Raw genomic sequence first — 26,714 nt, 5'->3', positions numbered from 1 at the left:
GTCACAACTTGTCCACCAGAGCGTTGTGGAGTTGTTGGATTGTGTATTTGATGAGTTTCACCAAGAAATCCTATTAGCCTCCGTAGCGTAGCTCTGAGCAGCTCACGGCTCAATTAAAGGTAACAAAGTAAACCTACTGCTATGACTTTAGGGATTATGGCAATGGGCCAATTTGCCAAAATGTTGAACTATCCCTTTAAAAAAATAAAAAGTTTAACTAAGTTCATCTTGTCTATTTCATTGATAATACTGAGTGTTGTTTTCTTCAGACAGTGTAGGTGAAACAGATTTCCATGTCATGTTTTTGCCCGTCGTCTTCAGTCTTCATGAGGTGTCACCTGATGTCACTGTGACGTGTATCAGCCGTTTCTTCTTCATCAGGGCGTGACCAGCCTGTTTAAAGCAGAAAGAAAGAAGAAGAAAACAACATTAAGTATAACTACTACTAATAATAATAGTAACTTGTATTTATATAGCACGTTTCAAAATACCCAAGGCGCTTTACAAGAGCATGAGCGTGGGTTTTGGGTTGGGGTTAAAGAAACTGATTAAGGGAGAGAGGGGAGGAAACACTAAACTAAAAAGATTCAGTGGTGTTCTGATTGAATCTGAAAGTGTTTTCTTTAAAACTCCCATTACCATGAGAATGTGCTGTAATTATGAAAATCCAAACAAAATCAAAGGAAAAATGATATACCCAACGTCAGTGTTGATGTTTAGCCAACATTGGTAGAAGTGGGACGGCAGTGGCTCAGGAGGTGGAGTGGGTCGTCCAATCATCAGACTCCCAGAATCACACTCTCCCCCCGTCTCTGTTGTAGTCCTGTAGTCCCCCAGTCTTTTGCCTTTGGGCAAAACACCTTACCCACCTTGCCCCGTGTGAGTGTGGTATGAATGAATAATGGTTTCTGTACGCTTTGGGTATCGGGTTTAAATAGAAAAACACAATATAAATGTAAACCATTATTATGGTTTACTGACTAAGAGTTTCCTCCCCTGTCCTGGACCATTACTCCACCCTATCTTTGTTTTTACAGAACACTTAACTTATATAACACACACAAAAGGGCAGAGTCATGAGTCACTATGGAAGAGGGGAGGAACTGAAACTCAACATGTTCAGTCAGTTACTCTGCATCACTCGGAATTTCAAGTGGACAAAGCAAGATTGGGAGTGGAGGCTGTGGCAGGTGAGTGTTAATACAACATAACTGTCATTATTTTACTGTCGTTAGTAACGTTACTGTCAGTTTTCTCCCTGTGGACTGTGCAGGGAAGAAAAATTAACTCGTATTTACACAGACACAGAGAGAACAGGAGGGCTGGTCATCCCTGGCCTCAACAGTTTAACAGTTTGAAGAATAACACATGTGAAATCTACAACTACCCCAAGAACTGACCAGAGGGGTATTCCAATCCAGAAAAGGAGGTTATTTACTAGGTTAGGTTCAGACTCTGAGTGTCTCCTGAACTGCCAGTTGACACTCTGAGAAGTGAAACTCTTGAGTTCCAGAACAGCTGATCTGAGTTAGTTCAGTCGACTCTCAGTAGGCTATAGTTAAGCTTCAGTCTTGTGATTGCTCCTCACTTTGGTTTGATCCATATTCCTCATATTAAACAAAGTTTAAGCTTCTATCTACACACATCTGTCTCGAGATGCAGCCACAATCCAGCTACGGTGGGTCACAGGTCTCTGAACTCTCTTGAAGTTATCTTACATACGTGTTGTTAATGTAGACCCTGATCCAGTCTTCCAGTCTTCCATCCATCTTTAGGACAACACCCTCATGTGGCGAGACGAAGGCTGTATAAGTCTCTGACAACAACGCCACCTGGGGAGTTTCGCCCCAGGAGATAGTTATATACGCTAATCAGAACGGTTAGGTCTACTATAGGCTACCACAAGTTCGAAACACCACAGGGCAGAGACGTTTTAAGAAAGTATAAAAATAGTTTCTTTTTATTGTTACAATTAAGGAATGCAATGCATCAAATCAACATGGGCTGCATAAACATTTGAGCTAGGGCCAGAGAAATAGGGTGAACAGGGCTGGGGCTCATCGTGGCGGACCTAAATCAAATCAACGGAGGGGTTACTAACCAAAAACACCCGTGACACTGCACACACTCACACACAAATGAAGGGGGGTTCGTGAAGAAAATACCACCACCAGGGATTGGGTCGCCACTTGGCCCACAGCACCTGTCCACAAGGAAAAAGACACAGATTAATGAAACGGGCCTCACAGCTGAGTGCAGCAATAGAATAATAAAATATCAAAAGAAACACGCACACCTGCTCGCACACACACACACACACACACACTCACAAAATATATATATATTTTGGGTAAAACAAACAAAACAATAAATCAGAATTCACTAACCAAAATTAACAAAATCAAATATATTTTTACTGGAAGAACCAAACAGAAACAATCAATAACTCAATAATTGAACAAAACAAAATACAAAATAAATCCTATTCAGCAGTTAAGAAATTAAAAGAGATTCCGGTGGCTATAAGCCAGCTCAGGGAAGAGCATGTTGTTGCAACTACTCCAGTAGGGCTCTGGAAAGCCGACGAGCAACAAAACACAGTTCCAGTAAGGCAAGATTAAACAGTTAACAAGACAGCAGCGCCGCAGCAACAAATCACCGGCGTGGACCTCGCCGGCGCAGCGTCACAGCAGACAGGTGAGTGGATGCACGCTTCCGCCTGCTTCAGCTGTGACACAGAATATTAACATTAGCCAGGAGGATTACGCAGCAGGTAAAAGGAAAGGGGAGGCCGGACAACGCCAATTTACCAGCGAGGAGCTACAACCACACACAGACGGCCTCCAGCGGGGCAACTCGGCCCCAAAGGCAACAGCAGCCTGCCACACCACAACACTAAAACAAAAGAGAACCACGTCACCAGATGCGCCCTGTGGCACGCTAAGTGGGAGGGAGGACAGAGGCGCACATACCTGTCGTTTCACACCGGAGACGTGCGCCACAACAATCCACCACGGGAAACAGGGCTCCTCACACAGACACACTACAGGCTTCAACGCCTGCACCAGCTCTGCCACGCCAGGCCACAGTCACCACGGAGGACGGGAAGAGCCAAAAGGAGAGAGGCTGCAGGTGTGACCAGACCAGTACAAGAAAGCTTGCAGCGCCGCCCCTCAATCAGCGCAACTGTGCACACCTGAGGTGGATGGAGCAAGGAGGAGGGGGGAAGGGATGGAAGGAAAGACCATCCTGCCACACTCAGAAGAACATGTTTACTACCCTACAGATGAATGCCATATATTTTCTAACACTGATGGCATGGAGACTGATTCTCATGCAGTGGAAGTCGGTACGACCTCCTCCCTAATTCAAACACTGGGTTAAGGAGGTGCTCTCTATGATTCCACTGGAGAAGCTGAAATATAGTTGTAACAGTAGCAAAGACAGACTTATTAAAACCTGGACCTTTATGGAGTTTATTGAGAACATATCTTTCACCTGACATTGCTCTGTGGTAGCACTGGTACATAGAATGACCAGCTACATGGGATTGGAGTGTCCCCATCATGTCTTTTGTGCAGGATTGTACTTCAGCCTGCATGTGCTAGGTGTTTGTTTTTCTTTCCTTTTGGGTGGATGCATGTGTGTTTACGCGTATGCACTTATGTAGGTATGGGCCTATGTGTATGTGTGCATGTGTGCATGTATGGGTGTATGTGCGTGAGTTTGAGTGCATCCACCTAGTTACGAGTGTGAATATGTTTTTCCCTTTAGGTTGTGAGTGTACATTTATAAGTAGGCCTAGCCCTAGAACACTAACGTTAAAAATAGTAACATCATCACTAACGCCGGGTATTTTTTACCCGATATAATATACCCATAAAAAAATATTTCTCATCAAAGTATATTAAAATACAACAATACATGGCAAATTGAAGTACACTTCCTTAATTTTCCACTATACAATGTTTCACAAAATGAAAAAAAGGTATCATGGTGACCCTATAAAAGAAATGTCTAAAATTTGTGATTTTTTCATCAAATCAAATCAATCAGATCAAAAACTTCCTTTAAAAAAAAACTAATGGAGCTGGGACTTTGTCCTTCAGACCACCCATTTGTGGGACATTTGAGCCTTATTTGGTGGAGTTAAAAGAAAAAAGAAAAATTTTCAGCATCACCAGAAATGGTCGCCAGATTTAGATACATAAACACTAACGTCGGGTGAAATCCACCCGAACATGTGCCTGCTGAAAAAACTAGGGATGGGAGCAGGGTAACATGCCTACCTTCAATGAGCAGTATGAAGCTACCCAGGGACCCATGAAACTCAGACAACAGCAACATAATGAAAATTATTAAACAATAATTTCATGGGTGAAAATCACCCGACGTTAGTGTTCTAGGGTTAGATACGATATACTATTGCTCTTTTTTTTTTTTTTTTAGGCTACCTACTCACTTAGCCTACTTATTTATTTTCTCTTTGGCCTTGTGGGGAGTGGGTGGGTGGGGTTAATCTGTTGTTTTATGTTCTGTAACCTGAAAAGGGTGCTTAAAGAAGAAGGGTTAGGGTAAGAAAAAGCCAATTGAAATGTGAATGATTTTCTTCTTTTTCTGACTACTAGAAGGTGATTGATTAACCTGCTGCAAAGTGATAAAAACAAAGTGAGAGCATGTCAGCGGTGATGTGTAGTCTGATATTTGACTGGAGAATATTTGACGGACTGTGATGAGTGGTACCGTTCAGTCTTTGTCAGGGAATGAGAGCTCTTGTAAACGGGGATGAATCCTCCTCCCAGGTGTAAACTAGGTCTATGCAAATTATTAGTGAATTATTTCTGCTTCAACATGATTAAGGAAGGGACAGCCCCTGTCAGACAGCTCAGTTACAATGGTGTGGGTGTGTTATTTCCTGTTCTGTTTTGTCTGCGACTCTTGCTTATGAGTCACAGTCAGTGCTGGTTTCTCTTCAGACTGACTGAAGATGACTGATTGTGTGAAGGAAGAGGATGACGGAGGAGAGTCTTCAGGATCCACTTCTTTGACCACTGAAGGCTCTGGAGATGATGATGATGGAGATGAAGTCCTCAGTCTTAAATATAATCCTTCAGCTAGGTTTTTAAGGTAAAACAGACTTTTAATGTATTTGTGTGACATTTTGTCTGCTTTGATTGTCGACTGTAAAGAAATAGGTACTCTCTTGTATGAAAGCTCATGTACGCAACTAAAGCCTAGTCACTTGCTATCTAATTATTTGAAAAGAGTTGCTTGAAATAATCTGTCAAAGAAATCTGTTCATGTGCCCACAGATTAGAGAGCAGGAAGCCGGTCATCTCAGTGCAGAGGCAGCTGTCTTGCTGTGCTCTGTGTCAGTACCTCCTAAAGGATCCAGTCTTTACAAGCTGTGGACACTGGTTCTGCAGACAGTGCATCACTTCACACTGGGACCAGTCTGGTCCATCCAGAGACTCCTCCTGTCCCCAGTGTGGACAAGGATCAGCCAGATGGACAGCCAGTAAGTGCAGCACTGTAGAAAGTAAGATCTCTCCGCCAATGTCCTCATTTCTGAAACCAGAACCTGTTTTTTTATACAGTGTTATCAGTCTGAGGTTGTCTCTTGTCTTTCAGCAGGTAGTGGTCTGCAGGAGGTTTTAGATCAACATAAGATCAGTCTGAGGAACAGATGTGAACATGTTATTGAAGGAACTGATGGAACAGGAAGTGGAACCCTCCTCAACAGGATCTACACTGAGCTCTACATCACAGAGGGACAGAGTGAAGAGGTCAATACCCAACATGAGGCCAGGCAGCTGGAGACAGCTTCGATGATGAGGAACCTCCATGAAACTCCAATCAGGTGTCACGACATCTTTAAAGACTTACCTGACCAACAGAGAGAGGACGTCTCTACGGTCTCACCTGTCCAACAGAGCCAGCACATCAGAGTGGTTCTGACCAACGGCGTCGCTGGCGTTGGAAAAACCTTCTCAGTGCAGAAGTTCACTCTGGACTGGGCCGAGGGCTTGGAGAACCAAGATGTCAGTCTGCTGGTTCTGCTTTCGTTCAGGGAGCTGAACCTGATCAGAGATCAGCAGTTGAGTCTTCTCAGGCTGCTCCATGTTTTCCATCCAACATTACAGAAGGTCACAGCAGAGCAGCTGGCTGTCTGTAAACTCCTCTTCATCTTTGACGGCCTGGATGAAAGCCGACTGTCACTGGACTTCAACAACAGGGAGGTTGTGTCTGATGTCACACAGACGTCATCAGTCAACGTGCTGCTGACAAACCTCATCCAGGGGAATCTGCTTCCCTCAGCTCTGGTCTGGATCACCTCCAGACCTGCAGCAGCCAATCAGATCCCTCCTACATGTGTTGACAGGGTAACAGAGGTCCGAGGCTTCACTGACGCTCAGATGGAGGAGTACTTCAGGAGGAGGTCCAGTGATGAAGACCTGTCCAGCAGAATCATCTCACACATGAAGATGTCTGGAAGCTTTCACATTATGTGTAAAATCCCAGTCTTCTGCTGGATCAGTGCTACAGTTCTGGAACACATGTTGACCACAGACCAGAAAGAAGAGCTGCCCAAGACCACAACTGACCTGTTCTCACACTTCCTGCTGGTCCAGACAAAGAGGAAGAAGAACAAGTATGATGGGGGACAAGAGATGAATCCACAGGAGCTGATGGAGGCCGACAGGGAAGTTCTTCTGAAGCTGGGGAGGCTGGCCTTTGAACATCTGGAGAAAGGAAACATCATGTTCTACCAAGAAGACCTGGAGCAGTGTGGTCTGGATGTCACAGAGGCCTTGGTGAACTCAGGACTCTGTACTGAGATCTTCAAAAGAGAGAGTGTGATCTTCCAGAAAACAGTCTACTGCTTTGTTCATCTGAGTGTTCAGGAGTTTCTGGCTGCAGTCTACATGTTCCACTGTTTCACCAACAGGAACACACAGGTTCTGGAGAACTTCCTGGGAGAAAACTACAAGTACCGACATCCAGCTTTTTATACAAGAAATTTAACTATTATAGGAAGGAATGATGGCTATGAACCATCTCTGGATATCTTTCTGAGGAGCACCATGAAGAAATCCCTTCAGAGTAAAAATGGTCACCTGGACCTGTTTGTTCGCTTCCTTCATGGCCTCTCTCTGGAGTCCAACCAGAGACTCTTAGGAGGTCTGCTGGGTCAGACAAAGAACAATCCAGAGATCATCCAGAGAGCCATAAACAACCTGAAGGAGATAAGCACTGATGATATCTCTCCTGACAGAAGCATCAACATCTTCCACTGTCTGATGGAGCTGAAAGACCAGTCAGTACATCGGGAGATCCAGGAGTTTCTGGAATCAGAGAACAGATCAGAGAGGAAACTCTCTGTGATCCACTGCTCAGCTCTGGCCTACATGCTGCAGATGTCAGAGGAGGTTCTGAATGAGTTGGACCTGGACAAGTACAACACATCAGAGGAGGGACAACGAAGACTGATCCCAGCTGTGAGGAACTGCAGGAAGGCTGTGTAAGTTCAGACATGATCACTGACAAGAGGTCTGAACATTGGAACATTGACGTTGATAAGATTGTTGACATAGAGTTATAAGATCATTACTGTTTGAATAGCATAACATTAACAGAGCATAGTATAAAAAGACAAGTCCATCTACAGCGATTGAGTTACAATAAAACCTGCACAGTCCAGCCCTCTTGGATTATTTAGAGTCAGATCTCAACATACAGGCCCCAACTTTTGTTTGTTGATTGTGTTCATTGACAGCAAATATCATAAAATCATCTGTTATGTAAGACTGACATTATAATTATATCATTTTAAAGATTTCATGGGTGTAATTTTTTTTACCAAATTACAGGCTTTCTGGCTGTCGAATCAACGAGGTTCACTGTGAAGTTGTGGCCTCAGCTCTGAAGTCCAACCCCTCTCATCTTAGAGATCTGGACCTGAGCTACAACTGCCTGCAGGATTTAGGAGTGACAGAGCTGTGTGTTGGACTGGAGAGTCTACACTGTGGCCTGGAAACTCTGAGGTCAGTTCACTGCCTGGAGCTTGTTGACTTTAATAATTTACACTTTATAAATTAAATCATGGTCAATATAACTTATCTTAAAAAAACTATTTAATCTCAAAGTGAAGCCGTATTTTTTACAAAGAAACGTCAATTAATTATTACTATATAATGTGAAATAAATGACTGCATATATCAACCCACTATAAAGGGACTGACCTCATTCAATTGAAATCCAGCTACTTAAAGCTATAGTGCGTAACTTCTGTCGCCCCCTAAAGGATTTCTGCGTTATTACAACGATACGGCCGGCACCTATGGCCCGGTGTAACCCTCCCCTCACCTCCTCTCCCCACCGCTACCCCTGTAGCTGCATGATACATCACACACAGTAACAGTAACACTCGCAACACACCACATGCTGCTGGTCACGGACCACGGTTCACGGACTATAACACTCGCGACTCGCCGCACACTGCTCGTCACAGCACACAGACTCCCCGCAGTAAGTTACACACAGCAACACGGGCTACACACCTTGTAACTTACTGCTTGTTAGGCTAACGATGTGGCTAACACCAGGCTGCTAACAGCTGTTGCTTCTAGCAGCAGCGGAGCGCTCTCCTCCCTCCTCCCTTCTCGTTGGCAGGTAAAACCGAGTAAAACACGTCGTTTCGGTCGTTTCCTGTCCGCCAGCGCGGGAAAGTCGCTCCAAGACAGTAAATACAAAAATAACAAATATTGAAAAATACCGCGAGGCGTTTGAGGAGCTGAACGGCTTAATCAGCGTTGTATCATCTCCTCTTGTAGTGGCTTGGGTGAAACGGTTATTTACAGACACGTAGAAGTTACGCACTATAGCTTTAATGCTAGTAATCTAGTGAAATGGAGATCACCTGGGTGCAGGTAATGTGTCTCAAATGATTGTACTATAAAGACACCTGTGGCTGGAAGGTCCAGTCATTGGTTCATCAATATTACTGCTACAATTCCACAATGAAGATAAAAGAAGACTCCATATTGAAAAGTGTAAGTCAAAGGATGGCTACAAAAAATGTCCAATTCACTGAACATCCCCTGGATGATTAATTAACTGTTCTCCTTTGATGTTGATGTTGAATTTAACAGCAAGTTATACCTTAAAACTGAAACAAATAAAGGATACATACCCAAAATCAGTTATAATGTTCCCATATACGTACATGATAATGATGATAACTTATTCTACCAACTGTACATGTAACGTGAAATACTATATAATAGCATTACCACAAATGAAATTCCTTCAATATTTATATTACAAAATAAATATTAAGACTATGAACAAATCTATTTACCGTGCCAATGCCACGCAAGTCATACTGGATGTAGATGGATTGCTCTCTTTTTACTATGCATACTGAGAAAACTGGCAACATCAGGTCTAGTATATCAGTTCCTTCTCCACTACCAAAATAAAAGCTTACATTTCAAAATAAATTTAAGTGTCTCCAATTGCATATTTATGGGAGTATGGGAGGAACATGGAGAACCCAGAGAGAAACCACACAGAAGTCACTGTGTGCAGGCAGAACATGCAAACTACACCAACAAGGCCCCAGAACCTTCTTGCTGAGAGTCAACAATGCTAAGCACTCCATGTTGGTTTTCATTTCACCCATGTTATTTTTCAAACATGATGTGCTCAGATACCTACCGCCATTACATCAAACTGACACCTGTTTCAGTGTCTATGCTGAATCTGAATATATGACACAGATATGAAAAAAATAAATGTTACATTTTAGCAGCTGCATGTGGAGACCACATGTTCTACAGTACATAGTCATACCACAAATACCAAAAATATCACATTTTCTGTGTAATAGGGGTTAAGCCTGCTCTCTCTGTTTGTTTTCTCTGTAGTGGTTCAGTAATGCAATTGCTAAGTTGCAAATTGCAAATCCAACGTATCCAGCTGTAGTAAGGAGGATGGGGTGTGTGGACTTTTGTGTGAATCTGTGTCCATTTGAGAATCAAGATGGAGTATAAAGCAGGCGAGGCAGGAGTGATGGGCCCAATCCCAAACCATTTCCTATCCACCTGTACTACACTACCTCTGTCACTCCACATTAGGTTACAGTTACAGCTATGGAGGACGCTCCTGATCAAGTAAGAAGGTATAAAAGAGAAGCCATGTATGGGATGCCTGCACCACTCTTCCTGAATGTAGTGACCCTTCCTCTTACCAATATGAAAATATATGGGCTGGTTGAGCAGGGGTTTGATGATGCAAGCAGAAATGAAGCAAGTTTCCAGAAGAAGTTTCTAACAATGACTAAGATTTACTTTCTTTCTCTCTCTTTGTTGTTACTTTTAATAACAAAAACTAAATCCTTTGCAACAAAAGCCACCTATATAGTCCAATAAACTTAAAAGAATAGTTCGACATTTTAGTAAATTAGTCTATTGCCATAATGCCTATAGTCATAGAGGTAGGTTCATTACCATGTTGTTTTGAGATGCGCAGGGCAGAGACACGAGCTGCTCAGCTAACACGGTACATGATCCCCTGTCCCTCAAAACTCATCAAATACACAATCCAACAACTCCAAAACACTCTGGTGGACAAGTTGTGACCTGCACTTTCACACGCTATGAGATAATAATGTAACATTATGAGACTGAGTTGTTTTCGTGGCAAATGCGTAGCCGGAACTAAAAAGTGGAGGCATGGTCTCCATGGTCACGTGACGGTTCACCAAGTTGCCAGGAGGGTGAAAGGAACATGTTGGTTTCCATGTGTAAAAAAAAAAAAAAAAAAAAAAAAGAGCTACTACAAGTAGACCAATCAAATTGCATATGAGAAAGAGAACTGAAAAAACTGAGATCTGAAACTCTGTCCTGAACGAGTGTTTGTTTCTGGTTTGTAAAGCCAGAGGTGAGGAATCAGAAGATCATCATATGACATAATGACATTGTACATCATATGAGACAGACTTTCTAACTGGTCGCAGTGTTATTTCAAACGCACCTATTGATTACAGATTTGACCGAGCTCAGCAGCATGTGATGAATATTTGTTGATATGAACCAGTGTCTGAATGCTGCGCTGACATCTGGATGATGCACAAAGTCACTTTTCACGTTTTAGAGAGAAGTTTATTGTTTAGACTACTAATCGTTTTATCTGCATGTTTTATTCTTTATACAGACTGAAATCCTGCAATCTGTCAGCGATCAGCTGTTCTTCTCTGGCTTCAGCTCTGAGGTCCAACCCCTCTCATCTGAGACACCTGGACCTGAGCCACAACAAGCTGCAGGATTCAGGAGTGAAGGAGCTGTGTTCTTTTCTTGAATGTCGAGACTGTAGACTGGAGACTCTCAGGTCAGACACCACCTTTAAGTTCTGTGTTATGGCTCATGTTGTACCACTCCACACTTGGAACTATGATGTTTTCTGAATTTTTTTTATTTTGATGCTACCCAGAGAAGCTTTCAATTGCCTGATGAAATCTACTATTATTACCACAAAAAACTTCATGGAGCTAATGCATCCTGATACACAGTTGGACACTTTCATAACATAACATTTTCATAACAGTTTCATGTTTCTCCACAGGCGACTCATCCTCTCACAGTCTATCAGTCCATATTATGTTTGCAGATCTGTGATTTTTAAAGATCCTGTAAAGCAAATTTTTTTGTTTGCACTATTCAATTCAATTCAATTTATTTGAAGTGGGACAGTGCAAGTTCATGAACGAAACATAAAATCGTAAACAAGCCGGATTGTAGCCACAGGCTAATTTCCATCCGCTGTCCCATACATAGATGTTCCCTGGTACAAAATACAATAAATAAAAACAAAAGCATGTTATAAAATAGCAGCAGTCAGTTTACAGTACAATAGATAATAATACAGATTCGGTGCCGTAGTACGACAGTAGTACAAAAGTGCAACCGTGTCATGAGATAAAGTGCTTACAATCATCAAAGTGCTTTCCTTAAGCATTAAATACCGAATTCATCATAATACATGAATACTCATTAGTATGTAGTTTATAAACAAAGTTAAAATGTTTTACTCATTATTGATCAACTGTATTTATAAACTACATACTAATGAGTATTTGTGCGTTATAAATGAAGAATTCAGTATTTATTAATGCTTAACTAATGCTTAATAGTGTGTACTTATTATAAAGTGTTACCGAGAAACTTATCAATCTGTTGCTGCCTGATTCCATTCTTCCATTATTTCTATTCATTTTGTCAGAAGTTGTCATAAAGAATGGTTATCATGAATATTGTTGTGTGAAGTCTGCTGCAGACTGTTAGGTAACTGTATTTGCAGCAGTTCTCTCCACATTTCTGACATTTCCTCTCTCTGGTAAGTTAACCTGGTAGTGATGTATCCTTGTTTTATGCTCCAGCTCGCAAAGGACGATCAAGGCAAGGCAATTTTATTTGTATAGCCTGTTTTTACAAACAAGATCAAGTCTGTTCATTTTCTCATTCAAGATCAGACTCAGACAGGCAAGTTGACCAATCAATCAGAGTACACTGTTTTCTGCTGTGTCTGAGGACTTATTTGAATGTCTTTAAGAGGCATCCTGTTGGTTCAAGTGTTGGTGTTTCCATTTTAACCCATGTCTTTAAAATCTTCTAAAACCCTTAACAGATCATGAATAATTGATTGTTTCAAGCAGGAACGTTGTCTCTTCAAGTCGCATCTTTTATCCTTCATTCAGATTGGTGGACTGCAGGTTGTCAGAAATCAGCTGTGTTTCTCTGGCCTCAGCCCTGATGTCCAACCCCTCCCATCTGAAAGAACTGGACCTGAGTGGAAACTGGGACCTGCAGGATTCAGGAATGCACGAGTTGCATGGTTTTCTGGAGAGTCCAGACTGTAGAATGGAGACTCTGAGGTCAGACACCATGCTTTATTTCTGTGCCAAGATTTATCTGATGTGACAGTTGTGTTGACACTTAAAGGGATAGTTCACCCAAAATTCAAATTTCACTCATTATCTACTCACCCTCATGTCGACTAAGAGCTGTGAGAATTTTCAGAGTCCTCCGTGCCTTCTCTGAGTTACGGGGGGGGGGGGGGGGGGGTTCGCGCAGCAGTATTTGTCCATTTAATGGTTGTCAATGGATACCAACTTTCTTTGTCCAAAATGACACATCAAAAAACATCCAAATACCTCCATACTGCTCGTCTGTGATGTGCCTCTTCTATTGAAGCCCCGACATGAGAAATTGTTCCGCCGGTCAGTGCAAATCGCGCACAGGAAGAGCAGTGAACTGAGACACTGGGAGCTTCCGCTACAAACAAGCTTAAAATATAGACTTATTTAATTTTTTTTGGGAACAATTTCTCATGTCGGGGCTTCAATACAAGACGGACATTACAGACGAGCAGTATGGAGGTATTTGGATGTTTTTTGGTGTGTCTTTTTGGACGAAGAAAGTTGGTATCCATTGACAACCATTATATGGACAAATACTGCTGTGCGGACCCCCCCTGTAACTCAGAGAAGGAACAGAGGACTCTGAAAATTCTCACAGCTCTTAGTTGACATGAAGGTGAGTGGATAATTAGTGAAATTTGAATTTTGGGTGAACTATCCCTTTAACCCTACCCACATTGAGGATATATACCATATATATATATATATATATATATATATATATATATGAGAGAGAGAGAGAGAGAGAGAGAGAGAGAGAGAGAGAGAGACTGTTGATGCTGATTACTGTTCATTGGATTAAATCATTGAAGACGTAGAAGTTTTACCAGAAAGAATAAACATCATATTTTGATGATTTGTCAATCAATATATCAATGTTATGCTTAAAGTTGAATTTGAATTGGTATCCACATGAATTTGTCAATTTGGATACCAAGAAATTACGAGAATTTATTCTCTCAATTTTTGGCTCATTAATGTTAATGTGGATATGATCTGTATTACTTTGATTTCTGATTGAATGTATTCTTTTTCATTGATGTTGAGTGATGATTTGTTGCATTTGAACCAAGTATCCACTTTCTCTAGCTCCATGTTTGTTACTTCCTGAAGCACAATTATACTGTAACAATGTCAATGTAGCTGAGAAAAGGGATTCTGGGGCTCAATGGTAGATCTGTTGCCCCGGTGACCCAAACTCAGATAAGTAGTTGAAGATGGATGGATGGATGGACAATACAGTAAGACTCTTGTGGGACAGGAGCTTGAGTTTGTGTCATCAGCAAATAGGACAATATACGATGTCAGACACATTCACAAAATCATTTATATTCAATATAAGGGACCCCAGAATAGAGCCCTGGGGAACCCCATGTTTAATAAATTTATGCTGGGATTCCTGACCGTTTATGTAGACATACTGTGCTCTGTCCTTTGAATAAGTTCTGAACGAACTCAGATAAGAGTAATGCCTCTAACACGTATGCAACATGCTGAGCAAAATCAGTGCTGACAAATGCTTTTGACAGGTTAATAATATTCCAATCTCATGTTCACCGTTGTCTATAGCGTCATAGATTTTTTTGATCAAGTCAAGAACCGCCTTGCAAGTAGTATTGTTTTTCCTTAAGCCATATTGCGATGTGACAAGAATCCCTAGTTTGTCTAGCTATACTACAGTATACAGTCCTTTTCAGTACCTTGGAGAGTGTAGGCAGTATGGATATAGGTCTGTAGTTGTTTCAATCGTTTTTGTCACCGGACTTATTGATTGGGAGAATTCTTGAGACTTGTCATTTTTGGTACCCTCCCAGAGATTAAGGATATCTTTGTGGTTCCAGGATTCATTCACAATGGCCTTTATGATCATTCCTCAGATTTCATCTAAACCAGGCATATGTGAGCTTTTCATGTTCATGATGATTTTATAGAGCTTGTCATCATCAGTAGGCCTCAGGAAAGATGAGTTGGAATATCTCAAGGAAATTTAAATCGAATGCAACTGGACTTGGTTATTTGTGGAATAACTGGACTTGGTTATTTGTTAGAATAATTCCTTTAGGTATCCTTGTGTGTTGTTCCAGGTAGTTTATCCTTCTCTCAGGAACTGTGATTTGGAGGGTTATCCCTGTCTTTGACAAGATTCTTCAGATGTTTAACTTCATTCATCGGAAAAAAGAGGCCTGAGATGTTTTTTGCGCTATGCATAAAAGAAACATGTCTGGCCTGAAAGATGTTCCTCCTGGAAATCTGCCCACATCTCTCAGTCTGATGCCCAATGTTTGGTTAGGTGTTTGAGTTTCCATTTGCTAAACTTTCTGTCTTTTTCAGCTCTGAACAGATGATGAAACACTGTACACTTCCAAGCAGGAACCCTGTCTCCTAAATCATATTTTTTATTCTTCACTTAGACTGAAGAACTGCCAGTTGTCAGAGAACGGCTGTGCTTCTCTGGCCTTGGCTCTGAAGGCCAACCCTTCCCATCTGAGAGAACTGGACCTGAGTGACAACAACAAGGTGCAGGATTCAGGAGTGAAGGAGCTGTGTGGTTTTCTGGAAAGTCCAGACTGTGGACTGAAGACTCTGGGGTGTGTTCACCGATTGTCTGTTACTGTTGTAGGTCCCATATCTTTAATCCATAACTTAACATCATGGACCTTTAAGCTTTCCCTCACTAGTATTTTAGTTTTAATCAGTATTAAATATCTGGGAAGGTGGGGAGGTCCTTTTTTAAAAGTACCTTTTCATTTATTGTTATACCAAAACATGCAAGAAGAGAATGAGAATTGTTTTCAGGTTCCAGCAGCCAATAAATTGACAGAAAGCAACGGACAAAGAATGTCCTCCATTCCCATATGGCCTGATCTCCAGCAGCTACGCAGAAAGCCTCCAGATACTTGTTTAGGGAACAGTTATTGTGTCAGCCCCTGTTGATTTACGGACAGCAGCTTCTGAGATGATGCAGAACTATCATGAATTGTTTCTCTCAACACATTTCATAATTTGCTTTTTGAGTGAAATCGAGAATAAGAATAAAAATCTCTGATTAATTATCTATTGTTTAATCTACAGATTGTCTTATTGCTGGTTGTCAGGGATCAGCTGTTCTTCCCTGGCCTCAGCTCTGAGGTCCAACCCATTCCATCTGAGAGACCTGGACCTGAGCTACAACAACCTAAAGGATTCAGACCTGAAGGAGTTGTGTGTTCTTATGGAGAGTCCACTCTGTGCTCTGAAGACTCTGAGGTCAGTAGAGAGGTGGGGTCATATCATTCAGTGGTGCTGTACTGCTTCAGCCATGGTTGATCATCATTATAACTCTACACGAGCATTAAGCAAGAAAACAAGCATGGTATGTGCAAAATATGACACCCTGGTCATTACTATGGTGATGATGACTCCTTCCCTGGTACTGGTCTGGTTGTTTTCTGATTAATCTGCCAACCAAGCTCATTGTTATAGAATCACTTGTCTCTCAGCTGCTTCAGACTGATCTGGGATCATCACTAGGTTTGGATTAAAAAAATGAACTCAAACACAATCTGATTATTCTGCACACAGTTTGTAAATGTTGTGGCTGTGTTTGTTCCTACAGGGTCGACTGCAAGGTGATTAAAGCTTCTAGAGGCAAAACCTGTGAGTACTCCATCCATCCATCCATCCATCCATCCATCCATCCATCCATCCATCCATCCATCCATCCATCCATCCATCCATCCATCCATCCATCATCTATACCATCCATCCATCCATCATCTATACCATCCATCCATCCATCCATGCAGGGTCGGTGGGCTGGATCTGATCCCAGTTGACATAAGGCGAGGGCATGGTACACCCTGGACAGGTCACCAGTCTATCACAGAAATTAGATATAGTGACAAACAACCCACACACTTACAGGCAATTTCTCCAGTCCTCAAAAAGGAAAGACAACTGGAGAACCCAGAGAGAATCCACACAGGCGTAGAGACTAGCACTGCACTGCCTGGTTGTAGGAGTTGATTGAGTCAAAGGAAACCAACATGGCAATATTAGCATGAGCTTAATCTAATTATTGATGAAAAATGTGGTCTGTGACCCATGAGTTGATCATGATGGAATTCTCCACTCTGTCTCTCGTCAAGTTCAAGTCGCAGCTCCGTCTTTCTATAAAATGCTTATTAATGAATATCCTGCTGCCTTACGTTTTATCTCTACAGAGTTTCTTTATTTTTTAACCTGAGCATCTTCATTACAATTGACAATCGGCTCACACTTAAAGCAGAAGTAAGTGATATATTTGTGTTAATATAAGTCTTAAATAGTTATATCTTCCGACAGCAATCACTTACATAGAGTGTTTGGTCTGAAACACGGGTCTGTCAGGCACTCTGCTCTGCTCTGAGCCGAAGAGAAAACATTTATCGTATCCTACAGTTTTTATCCAATGAGGAGAGAGAACGGCATGCAGGGCTGTGTGTGCAGCCAAGGAACGCCGTGAATGTGGTGACGTAGGGACGAGGACTGTTATGGTGCGTTCAAGGAAACTCGTATTTTTCCGACCGTGAAGTGGTACTAGTTCGATCTGGTACGAGTTCACCGGTCGGAAGTTACAAGTGGCCGTTATAGTGACTTTCACCGGTAAAACAGGTCGGAAAAACACGAGTGGGTTGCCTGAAACGCTACAAAGTCGTAAGTTGTGACTTGAAGCTGTAATTTACGATTTCAAAAGCCTGCCTGGAACGCAGCATTAGCGAAAACGACCGGACCACTTACTTCTGCTTTAAGATTTTGCCTTGTGAATTCAATAAAATGATTTGCCTCCAGAGGGCAATTCTAAGGCACATAGAGCATGTCTGGACAGCGAGTAAAAACAATAAGAAAGAGTAAAAACAATAAGAAAACAACAATGACATCAGTGCAATATCCAGACATTTAAAACAGTGCAGTAGCTTTGAGAAAAAATGTATAGCATATAGGACAGATGAGTAATTTATGGATAAATTCAACAGCAATAAATCTGAATCTTCAGCTTCTTGACTTGGGATCAATTTTCTCCAGAGACTCCATCACTGATGATGTTTTTCTCTTGGTGGTGGCTCTGCACATGCTCTGACTCTACTGAGCGTTCATACAGATGCAGAGCGGCACAGTGTTCAGAAATGTTCTTTGTTCAGGAGTTCAGAGGCTTTAGATTAGATTTCAGAAAGTCTGCAGACCCTGTGCTTTTCTAATGGAAACGTACTCATGCTGATCATTTCCTCACTAAGCTGAGTGAATGTATTCCTGCCACTGAGGCTGTGAGCAGAACTGGAGGATCAGAAAAACACATTCAACCAAAAGCAGAGGAAAGTTTGTTTGTTTGTCAGCAGGCACATTCAGGAGTGTAAATATGGTCAGAATGGAGAGGATATTTTATCATCTATGAAATTGTTTTTAAAGAAAAAACAATAGACTGAATTTAACAATTTCCTGCTCTGTAAATCTTGTCAGTGAGTGTCCACGCTGCTGATGAAGATCTGTGCTCAGACGATCTATCACCGTTAAATACAGGTAAGATAAACTGTTGAAAGGTCATTTTGATCACAATGATTGTGTTTTTTTTGTTTTGTTTTTTTTAAGTATATTTTTGGGGCTTTTTTGCCTTTAATGGACAGGAGAGTTGAGAGAGAGACAGGAAATGGGAGGCAGAGAGGGGGGGGGGGGGGGGGGGGGATGACGTACAGGATAGGGCCACTCAATGCGGGATTCGAACCAGGGCCGCCTGCAGTGAGGAATAGCCTCAACACATGGGGCGGGTGCTCTACCTGAGCTAAACACCGCCCTTTGATTGTGTTTTTAATAGTTTTTCTTTAGCAGGTGAATTTCACTGACTCTGCTCGGGTCAATAAGCAGGAAATAAAACCGAGAGTTTGTGACAGTTAAGTGATGACAGGAGGGTCTGATCTGCTCCTCACTCACTCTCCTCATCTATGCTCTGATGCCTCAGTAAACCTTGATTTCTGATTTGTTAGCTATATGTCCTCTCCTCCAATCAGGTGACTCTGATGTAAAACCGGCCCCAAACACAGAGATAAAGATGGATGTATATGAGGACAACACAAAGGAGGTAGGAGAACAACCAGTGTGTCCTGATGTGTAGAACAAACTTTTTAGATTTATCTTATAATTTAAAACAATGGCTACTGGATAACCCAAGTTGCCAGCAAAGCATGGCACTTGTTACTCAGTTAGTCTCTTAAAAAAAAGTGTCTTAGTACCTCTTAATCTAATAAATAATCTATGGAATTATTTTAAAATCTTTTTAAATAGGAACATTCTCACATTTTCCTTGGCTCTGTGGAAACCTGACTTTTTAATCCCATTTCCATAAACAAGGGAAAAAGTGGCAGAGATGTAAGACTTTGGTGATTCGTCCCCATTTTAATGTCATCATATCTGAAAGTGGTGAGGCTGTGTGTACTGTGGGGAATCTTACCTATTCATGGATTATTAAATATTATATAATATTAATATTATATTAAAGGGACAACGAGGAGTTTTGGAAAGCCAAGTGTTTTCACACTATATTTCCCATGAGCCTGTGTGCACGGTGAAATTCTTGGACCAGCGCAAGACGGACAAAAGCCAAAACATTTGCCAAGAATGTTTTCATTCATCAAGAATGAAAGCCGGAGGTTCGAAGACGATCAGATACCGTCGTAGTTCCGACCATAAACGACGATTTGGCGGCGTTATTCTCATGACTCGCCACCACTAATAATATCAAAATATAATGACAAAATGATATTGAAAATGCACCCATTATCAAGTGTGGGTAACATAGATTCATCCACATTAATATGAGACTCTTTTAAAACCAAAAGCAAACTCCTTGGGGTCTCTTTAAGTTAAAGTCAGCTATTTCATGGAAATGTAACCTTGTGAGAAAAGGTTTACCTTTGTTGTGTTTTTTCATAATCCTCAATTGCCTCCTTTCTCCACAGACACAGAATCTGCCGCTTCAAACCACTCAGGTATCGTCTGTGGCACCTTTAACTATCAGTCTGTCCTGACCTGTGCTCTGCGCTTCACTTCACTGTTGCCTGTATTTGTTTACTTCACTGAATACAAGTAATATAACAACTGATGGTGTTTCTCTGAATCATAGTCTCCATCAGGCTTCACCCCTGAAGCGCAAACTGAAAATACAGAGGTCTTGTACAGGTAATTGTATAGTAACATCACTCCACACTGTTGCATTTGGTGCCCACTTCCACCCCCATTTAAAACAGATGCCCCCATTCAAATGGACTGTTCCAAACAGTTGTGTGGTACATAACCCTAATGTATGTACATCACCCAGAGTCTACAGAAGAGCAGCTAAAGTTTATTTTATTTGATTTTATTTTATTCATATGCACAATGATAAAACAAGAATTTTATTTAATAATACAAAGACAAATAATTGTGCAGGAGAGGAAAAGATATATAAAAGCCTCCCCCTCAATACAAAATCACTAAAACAAATCAACCAATAGAAAAAGAAAAAGAAAAGAAAAGCAAAAAAGGGAAAGATACAAAGAAAAAACACAATAAACAAACAAACAGAAAATATCCATAAAATTACAAGTTAATTTCAATTATACTAGACATAGAGTATTATTTTTGCCTGGATAGAAGATACCTCACCAAACTAATCCTAAACATTTTAACCTAAGTTGACCTCAGCATCTCACATGGGTTAGTGTGTTCACACTAACCAGTAGCCTGGAAGCTTTCCTGTCCAGACGCCTGAAGTCGTTCAAATCGAATGCAAATTGACTGATCGTTGTGCCTAAATGTATCCTAAGTGTGTGAATGTGTGTGTGTGTGGTACAAATATGTAGAAAATTGCTTTAAGTGTTGGGGAAAGTCCTGTGTGAATGTAACTAGTAGTGTAAAGCAGTTTGAGTTATACATTTGTGTCCTCTCCTTTTCCCTCAGGTTTTTATGTCAAAACTCTTGACCTCAGATTGAACAGGTTCTGGTGCTCATTCAGCTTTCTGTGTCCTGCAGGTTCAGGTGTCCTGGCCCAGGTGGGTTCAGGTGTACTTCGACTGGACTGGTGTTTGTGATGGATCAGGAGGCGGAGCTGCGCTACAAGATTGTCCAATGGGATGAGAACCTCCTCCTGTCAGTTGGAAAGACCCCAGCAGGGCCACTGTTCAGTATCCAGTGTGGTGAGGATGCTGTCAGTGAACTCCACCTCCCACACTGTGAAACAAAGACCGGTGAGCAAGTAGGATTTGACATTGCATTGTTAATTGTGTGTGTGTGTGTAATATTTAAAGGGACAACGAGGAGTTTTGGAAAGCAACACTACATTTCCCGAGAGTGCAAGACAGACGAAAGCGAAAACATTTGCCACCAATGTTTTCATTGATCAAGAAGTCTGAGGTTACAAAAATGATTGGGGTTGGAGTGACTCTGGTTTAAAATTGTTTTATACAATACAATTATACTAACTCCAGTTAATAAAACGGATGTGGTTAATGAGAATCAGGCACATTTCAATGCAATAAATCATCACAACAACCACTATTCAATGCAACTATCTGAATCAGCACATAAATTTATATCTATATCGATTGTCCTGTCACATCTGATCAATCACCCTATTGAAAAGGACTCTGACTTACAGCAGCACACACACAGTCCCTCACTGGCTTCCCATCCACCAGCACTGACAGATGTTCTGGATGAATCTGGGCAACTGTGAGACTAAGTGTCCCTGTCGTAGAACGAAATGAGCTCTGCTGTTGCAATGTGGCTATTGACAATAAAGCGGATGTTGACTGTTTCCACAGCTCTGCTCGCTGAAGGCCTGCTGTCTGTCGTCCACATCACTGATGATGGAATGAGTGTCCTCCAACCCCTGGAGATCACAGACACTCATGTGATTGTCAGAGTCCCTCACCTCTCTGCCTTCGGCCTCACCTGGGCTTTGGAGGTTTTATGGAGGATATGGAACAACATTAAACCAATTCATGGCCAGGTTTTGCTGTTCCTCCGACCACCAAACCCAAAGACACAGAAGCAAAACCTCAATGTGCATCTGCTGCCAAGCAACATCCCTCTGGCAGAGGTAAAGATGTAGAAATGTTACACCTTCTCTTTCAGTCCAACTTGTATCTATTAGAGTCCTCACCATATCAGTGATACCTGTTACCTGTGTTAGTCATTTGTGACAATGGTATGTCAAACCAACAAGTTACCTGTACCATCAAAACCATTGACAACGTTGACTTTTTTTTCTTTCTTTTTTGAAATCTGAATAAAATACACCATCAATTTGGATAAAGACAGGAATACCATTAAGGGGCTTTATGCACAGCTCCACTACTTCCTGAAATAAACCAGCTCGTTTATTTCCTGTCTTACATTATTGGACAAACTGATTAATCCAGGTGTGTCTGACCTCACAACACACCTGGATTAATCAGTTGGTCCAATAATGTAAGACAGGAAATAAAGGAGCTGGTTTATTTCAGGAAGTAGTGGAGCTGTGCATAAAGCCCAGTGAGTAATGTTTAATGCTGAGGATGAAACCTCATGGAGTCATGTCTCTAAAGGTAAAGGCGAAACAAGAAAACTCTGTGTACACCCAGGCGTCTTCCCACTGCAAACTCGTCAAAGATCAAATTTACACTGTTCACTGTGTGAGCGCCTACAAAATACAGCCTAAGGTGAGCATTTACAAGAAAAAAGGTGTTCTAATATTCTGACATGATTCCTAAAATGTCAGTTTTAGTTTGTTTTGGATGGTAATCAGGATGATGACATGGGTGTTACTGGTTTGCAGAAAGCAGAGTTCCACCTGGAATATGGACCAAATTACCATCCGACGTTTGAGATCCGCCTGCCATCAAACACAGAAGAAGTGACTGTAACGGTCCGAGACCAGACAAACACAGACGTCTGGGAGTGTGAAGTTGAGCTGACTGGTAAAGCCTCTCTCTACCTGCAGCACCTCGACACCTGATAGTAGAATAGAGGAGAACAGACCGATCAGACAGAACATTCTGACCACCTGTCTGATATTGTGTTGGTTCCTTTTGCTGCCAAATACACAACAGGATAGATAGATCCTGACCACTGCAGACCGGGAACAGCCCACAAGAGCTGCAGCTGTTCAGATGCTCTGAGAACTGGATCAGATCCTTAGGCTGAACATTTTTCCTGCTTCTAACACATTAACTTTGAGGACAACATGTTCACCTGCTGCCTAATATATCCACCCACTAACAGGTGATGGTGAAGTGTTTTCATTTCACCTGTGAGTGGTCAGAATGTTATGCCTGATCACTGTAGAGTGGATTGATCCATGGTCCCTTCATTGTTCTTCCTCAGTTCATCTTCAGTCTCCCTTTATTCTCTAATCCCCTTAATCACATTATTGGCTGTGGAGCTCCAGGACCAGTGTGTACAAAACTGATAATGGTTTTAGACTTCAACCTGTGAGTTGATGAAATATTAGGACCAATGAACTTTGTGTAAAGAAGCTAACAGTTACTTTAAACAACATAGGCAACAGGTTAAAAAATAAGGATAACTATCTGCTGGTGTGTCTACTCACAGCCCTCCAGAGTCAGCCAGTTATCATCCTCCAGAGTTGTATCACAGCTTTATGCACAGATTGACCCTGTTTACTGCTACCAGTATCATGCAATGTGTACAGGAAACACTGGTCAGTGCAGGTATAAATGTTGCAGAACATGAGTGAAATGATCAGTTTGGTCATAACATCTGGAGGTGGTCAGGTCCATATTGCAATCTCATCAGTAGTAAATGGCATACAGAGTGTGACCACTTTCTGAGTTCCTTTCTGGAATTATCACTAACTGTTAAAAAACAAGTATTAAGCAGCAGAAACCTGTAGGCTACTTTACATTTTCAGAGGGGAAATGTTGAACTTTTTACTGCACGTTTAGTAGTCAATCATAATTAATAGGTAGACATGAGTAATCATTTAGTGACATGTCATCAATGAGACTTTTCTTCTACTCCTTCTGATACTTAAAGGGATAGTAGCATTCAAACAGTGTTGTGAACAGACCCAAAGAAACGGCCTATTTTCATGGCCTAAAAGAGGTTTTACCTGAAAAAAAAAAAAAAAAAACACAGTTCCATTGTTCGCTATAATATATTTTTTTCCAGCCCTTCAAAGTGCAGGAAAAACTGTTTTTTTTTTTGACCTAACCAACTGCTGATCGGCGGGTGCTAACCCTGGGCAGAGGGATACGAGAGTTGGTTAGGTCCAAATAAAAACTGCGTTTTTCCTGCACTTTGAAGGGCTGGAAAAAATTATATTATAGCGAACAATGGAACTGTGTATTTTTTTTTCAGGTAAAACCTCTTTAAGGCCGCGAAAATAGGCCGTTTCTTTGGGTCTGTTCACAACACTGTATGTTGTAAATCTCTGGGCAGGGCTATGGGCTGGCGTTGCTAACGGGAGGAGTGCAGAGAGTCTTCTACTGCAATTAAAGTACTTAGGGGCTATTTGTAGATCATACAACCCCACTTTTAAAAAAATGCTACTATCCCTTTAAAGTGCCTTTTCCTGACTTGAGTACTTAAAGCACAAAAACATGACATGTAATTTCTTTTGGACTTTAACTAGTTGACTGTTAAAAGTCTTTTTCCTGGTTTTCCTCCAGGCCCAAGAAGGGATGGTGGACATTGGAGCGTCCCAGCGGAGTACGGCCTCCCAGCAGATGACAGCCTTCCAGCAGAGGACAAGTTGCTCCTGGTTCGGACACAGTTCATCAACAGAGTGTCTGAAGCTGTTCTAAACCAGCTTCTGGATAAACTTCTAGAGCGTGGTGTGGTAACTGATGAAGAAATGCAGTCCGCCAGAACAAAAACAAGAGCAGAGAAGGCACGAGATGTGATGGACACTGTGAGAAGGAAAGGAACTGAAGCCAGCTCAGCTCTGATCACTGCTCTCTACGAGGTGGACCAGTGCCTCTCCAGAGTGCTCACTTTAAGATGAGGCAAAACCAGGAACTGTGAAGTGACGGGAGGAATTTCTGTTTTACAGTCTCACTTTACTGTGGCTGGGTGCAGGGCTGTGGTGGACAAGACAACTGTTACCTGGTTTGAACTGAACCATCTACAGCTCACTGTGACAAACATAAAAGACTTGGATGTAGACATATTGGAGGACAACAAGTACCTAGGGCTCTACTTAAACATGGCCAGAAACACAGATGTCCTCTACAGGAAGGTTCAGAGCCATCTCTATTGTCTGAGATGGCTGAGGCAAGGCAATTTTATTTGTATAGCCCGTTTTTACAAACAGGGAAAAATAGGAGAAACCTCAGGGTGAGCAACAGGACGGACAGACGTGCAACAGATGTTGCTACATCTTCTTCCACTTTGCACCACAAACCTTTCATCAACCTGATCAATCCATCAGTTGAATGATCCCAAGACAGTTTTCTTCCATGTGCAATTACAATCATATGCAATAATGTATTGATGTGATATTGACTATGGCCATAAAATAATTGGTGTTAAAGGGGTAGTTCACCCAAAATTCAAATTTCACTCATTATCTACTCACCCTCATGTTGACTAAGAGCTGTGAGAATTTTCAGAGTCCTCTGTGTCTTCTCTGAGTTACGGGATACCTCCATACTGCTCGTCTGTAATGTCCCTCTTGTATTGAAGCCCCGACATGAGAAATTGTTCCGCCAGTCAGTGCAAATCACGCGAGATTTGCACTGACACAGGAAGAGCAGTGAACTGAGACACTGGGAGCTTCCGCTACAAACAAGCTTAAAATATAGACTTTTTCAATTTTTTTCGGAACAATTTCTCATGTCGGGGCTTCAATACAAGAGGGACATTACATACGAGCAGTATATGGAGGTATTTGGATGCTTTTTGGTGTGTCTTTTTGGACGAAGAAAAGTGGTATCCATTCCAGTGTTGTTTTTGGCAGGCATTTTAGATTTAGTCTTAGTCTTTTTGACGAAAATACTTATTAGTTTTAGTCAATTTTAGTCATTCCTATATGTGATAGTTTTAGTCGACGAAAACTCAACAAGGTTTTCGTCTAGTTTTAGTCAGTTTCAGTAAAAAAAAAAAAAAAGTCTTTCAACAAATTAATTCAATAAAGGAATGGTTTTACACATAATGTTTCCACCCAATGCCAAATACTTTATGGTCTAAGGATTATCCATTAGCCTACACACAGATAAAGTGGTAACAGTAGTGCATTCAGTTTTTTTTCTGATGGAGTGACGGCAGGTGTGTTGAGCAGAATGTGCGCTGCATGCCAGGTGGTGGACGTGACCACACAAGGATGCAGCAGTGTTGCAGACACTTGTTGATTTTAATGGACAGATTACACGCACAATAAGCAGAAATGTCATGCATTTGAACGTCTGACCACCCGTCAGCGCCGCGGAGCGGCTGCACCGCACTGACCGAGGTCACCAGAGCAGCGGATCACTGCCTGCTGCTCTCTGCCGCTCTAATCACAAGCACCGGGCGGCGGCGCACCGCGGCTCGTCTCAGCAGCGTTGTTCTGTTGTTGACGGAGCCGTTGCTAAATCGTGTGCAGCTAGTAATGACAATCCATAATATGGAATGTAGAGGCGATCACAGCCCGACCACTAACATTTACGTCCGTTCTCGTCTCGTCAACGAAAACTCACACACGTCTCGTCATGTTTTCGTCATCAGAGAGCCATGTTCGTCTCGTCACCGTCTCGTTATCGTCATG

General features: G+C 41.7%; 2 protein-coding genes across 2 annotated transcripts in view; one reads left to right on the top strand and one right to left on the bottom strand.

Moving 5' to 3' along the window:
• tubb6 (tubulin, beta 6 class V) overlaps positions 1 to 26,714 on the bottom strand; it is a 403,096-nt gene that overhangs the window by 43,806 nt on the left and 332,576 nt on the right. The window lies entirely within an intron of this gene.
• Positions 1,162 to 24,974, top strand: LOC311003458 (NACHT, LRR and PYD domains-containing protein 12-like; the record flags this gene model as incomplete). The annotated part of the gene is made up of 18 exons (XM_083995225.1): positions 1,162 to 1,190; positions 4,977 to 5,127; positions 5,313 to 5,518; positions 5,632 to 7,522; positions 7,872 to 8,045; positions 11,218 to 11,391; positions 12,758 to 12,934; positions 15,391 to 15,567; positions 16,052 to 16,225; positions 16,575 to 16,615; positions 19,000 to 19,070; positions 19,948 to 19,977; positions 20,112 to 20,167; positions 20,999 to 21,213; positions 21,790 to 22,067; positions 22,555 to 22,668; positions 22,785 to 22,926; positions 24,640 to 24,974. Exons 2-18 carry the CDS (start codon positions 4,988 to 4,990, stop codon positions 24,972 to 24,974), a joined length of 4,395 nt encoding a protein of 1,464 aa, XP_083851351.1. The 5' UTR covers positions 1,162 to 1,190; positions 4,977 to 4,987.

Source organism: Trachurus trachurus (genome assembly GCF_905171665.1).
Source record: "Trachurus trachurus genome assembly, chromosome: 20".
NCBI lineage: Eukaryota > Metazoa > Chordata > Actinopteri > Carangiformes > Carangidae > Trachurus > Trachurus trachurus.
The sequence above is the reverse complement of the archived record's forward strand: the minus strand, read 5'-3'. Positions and strand labels throughout refer to the sequence as shown.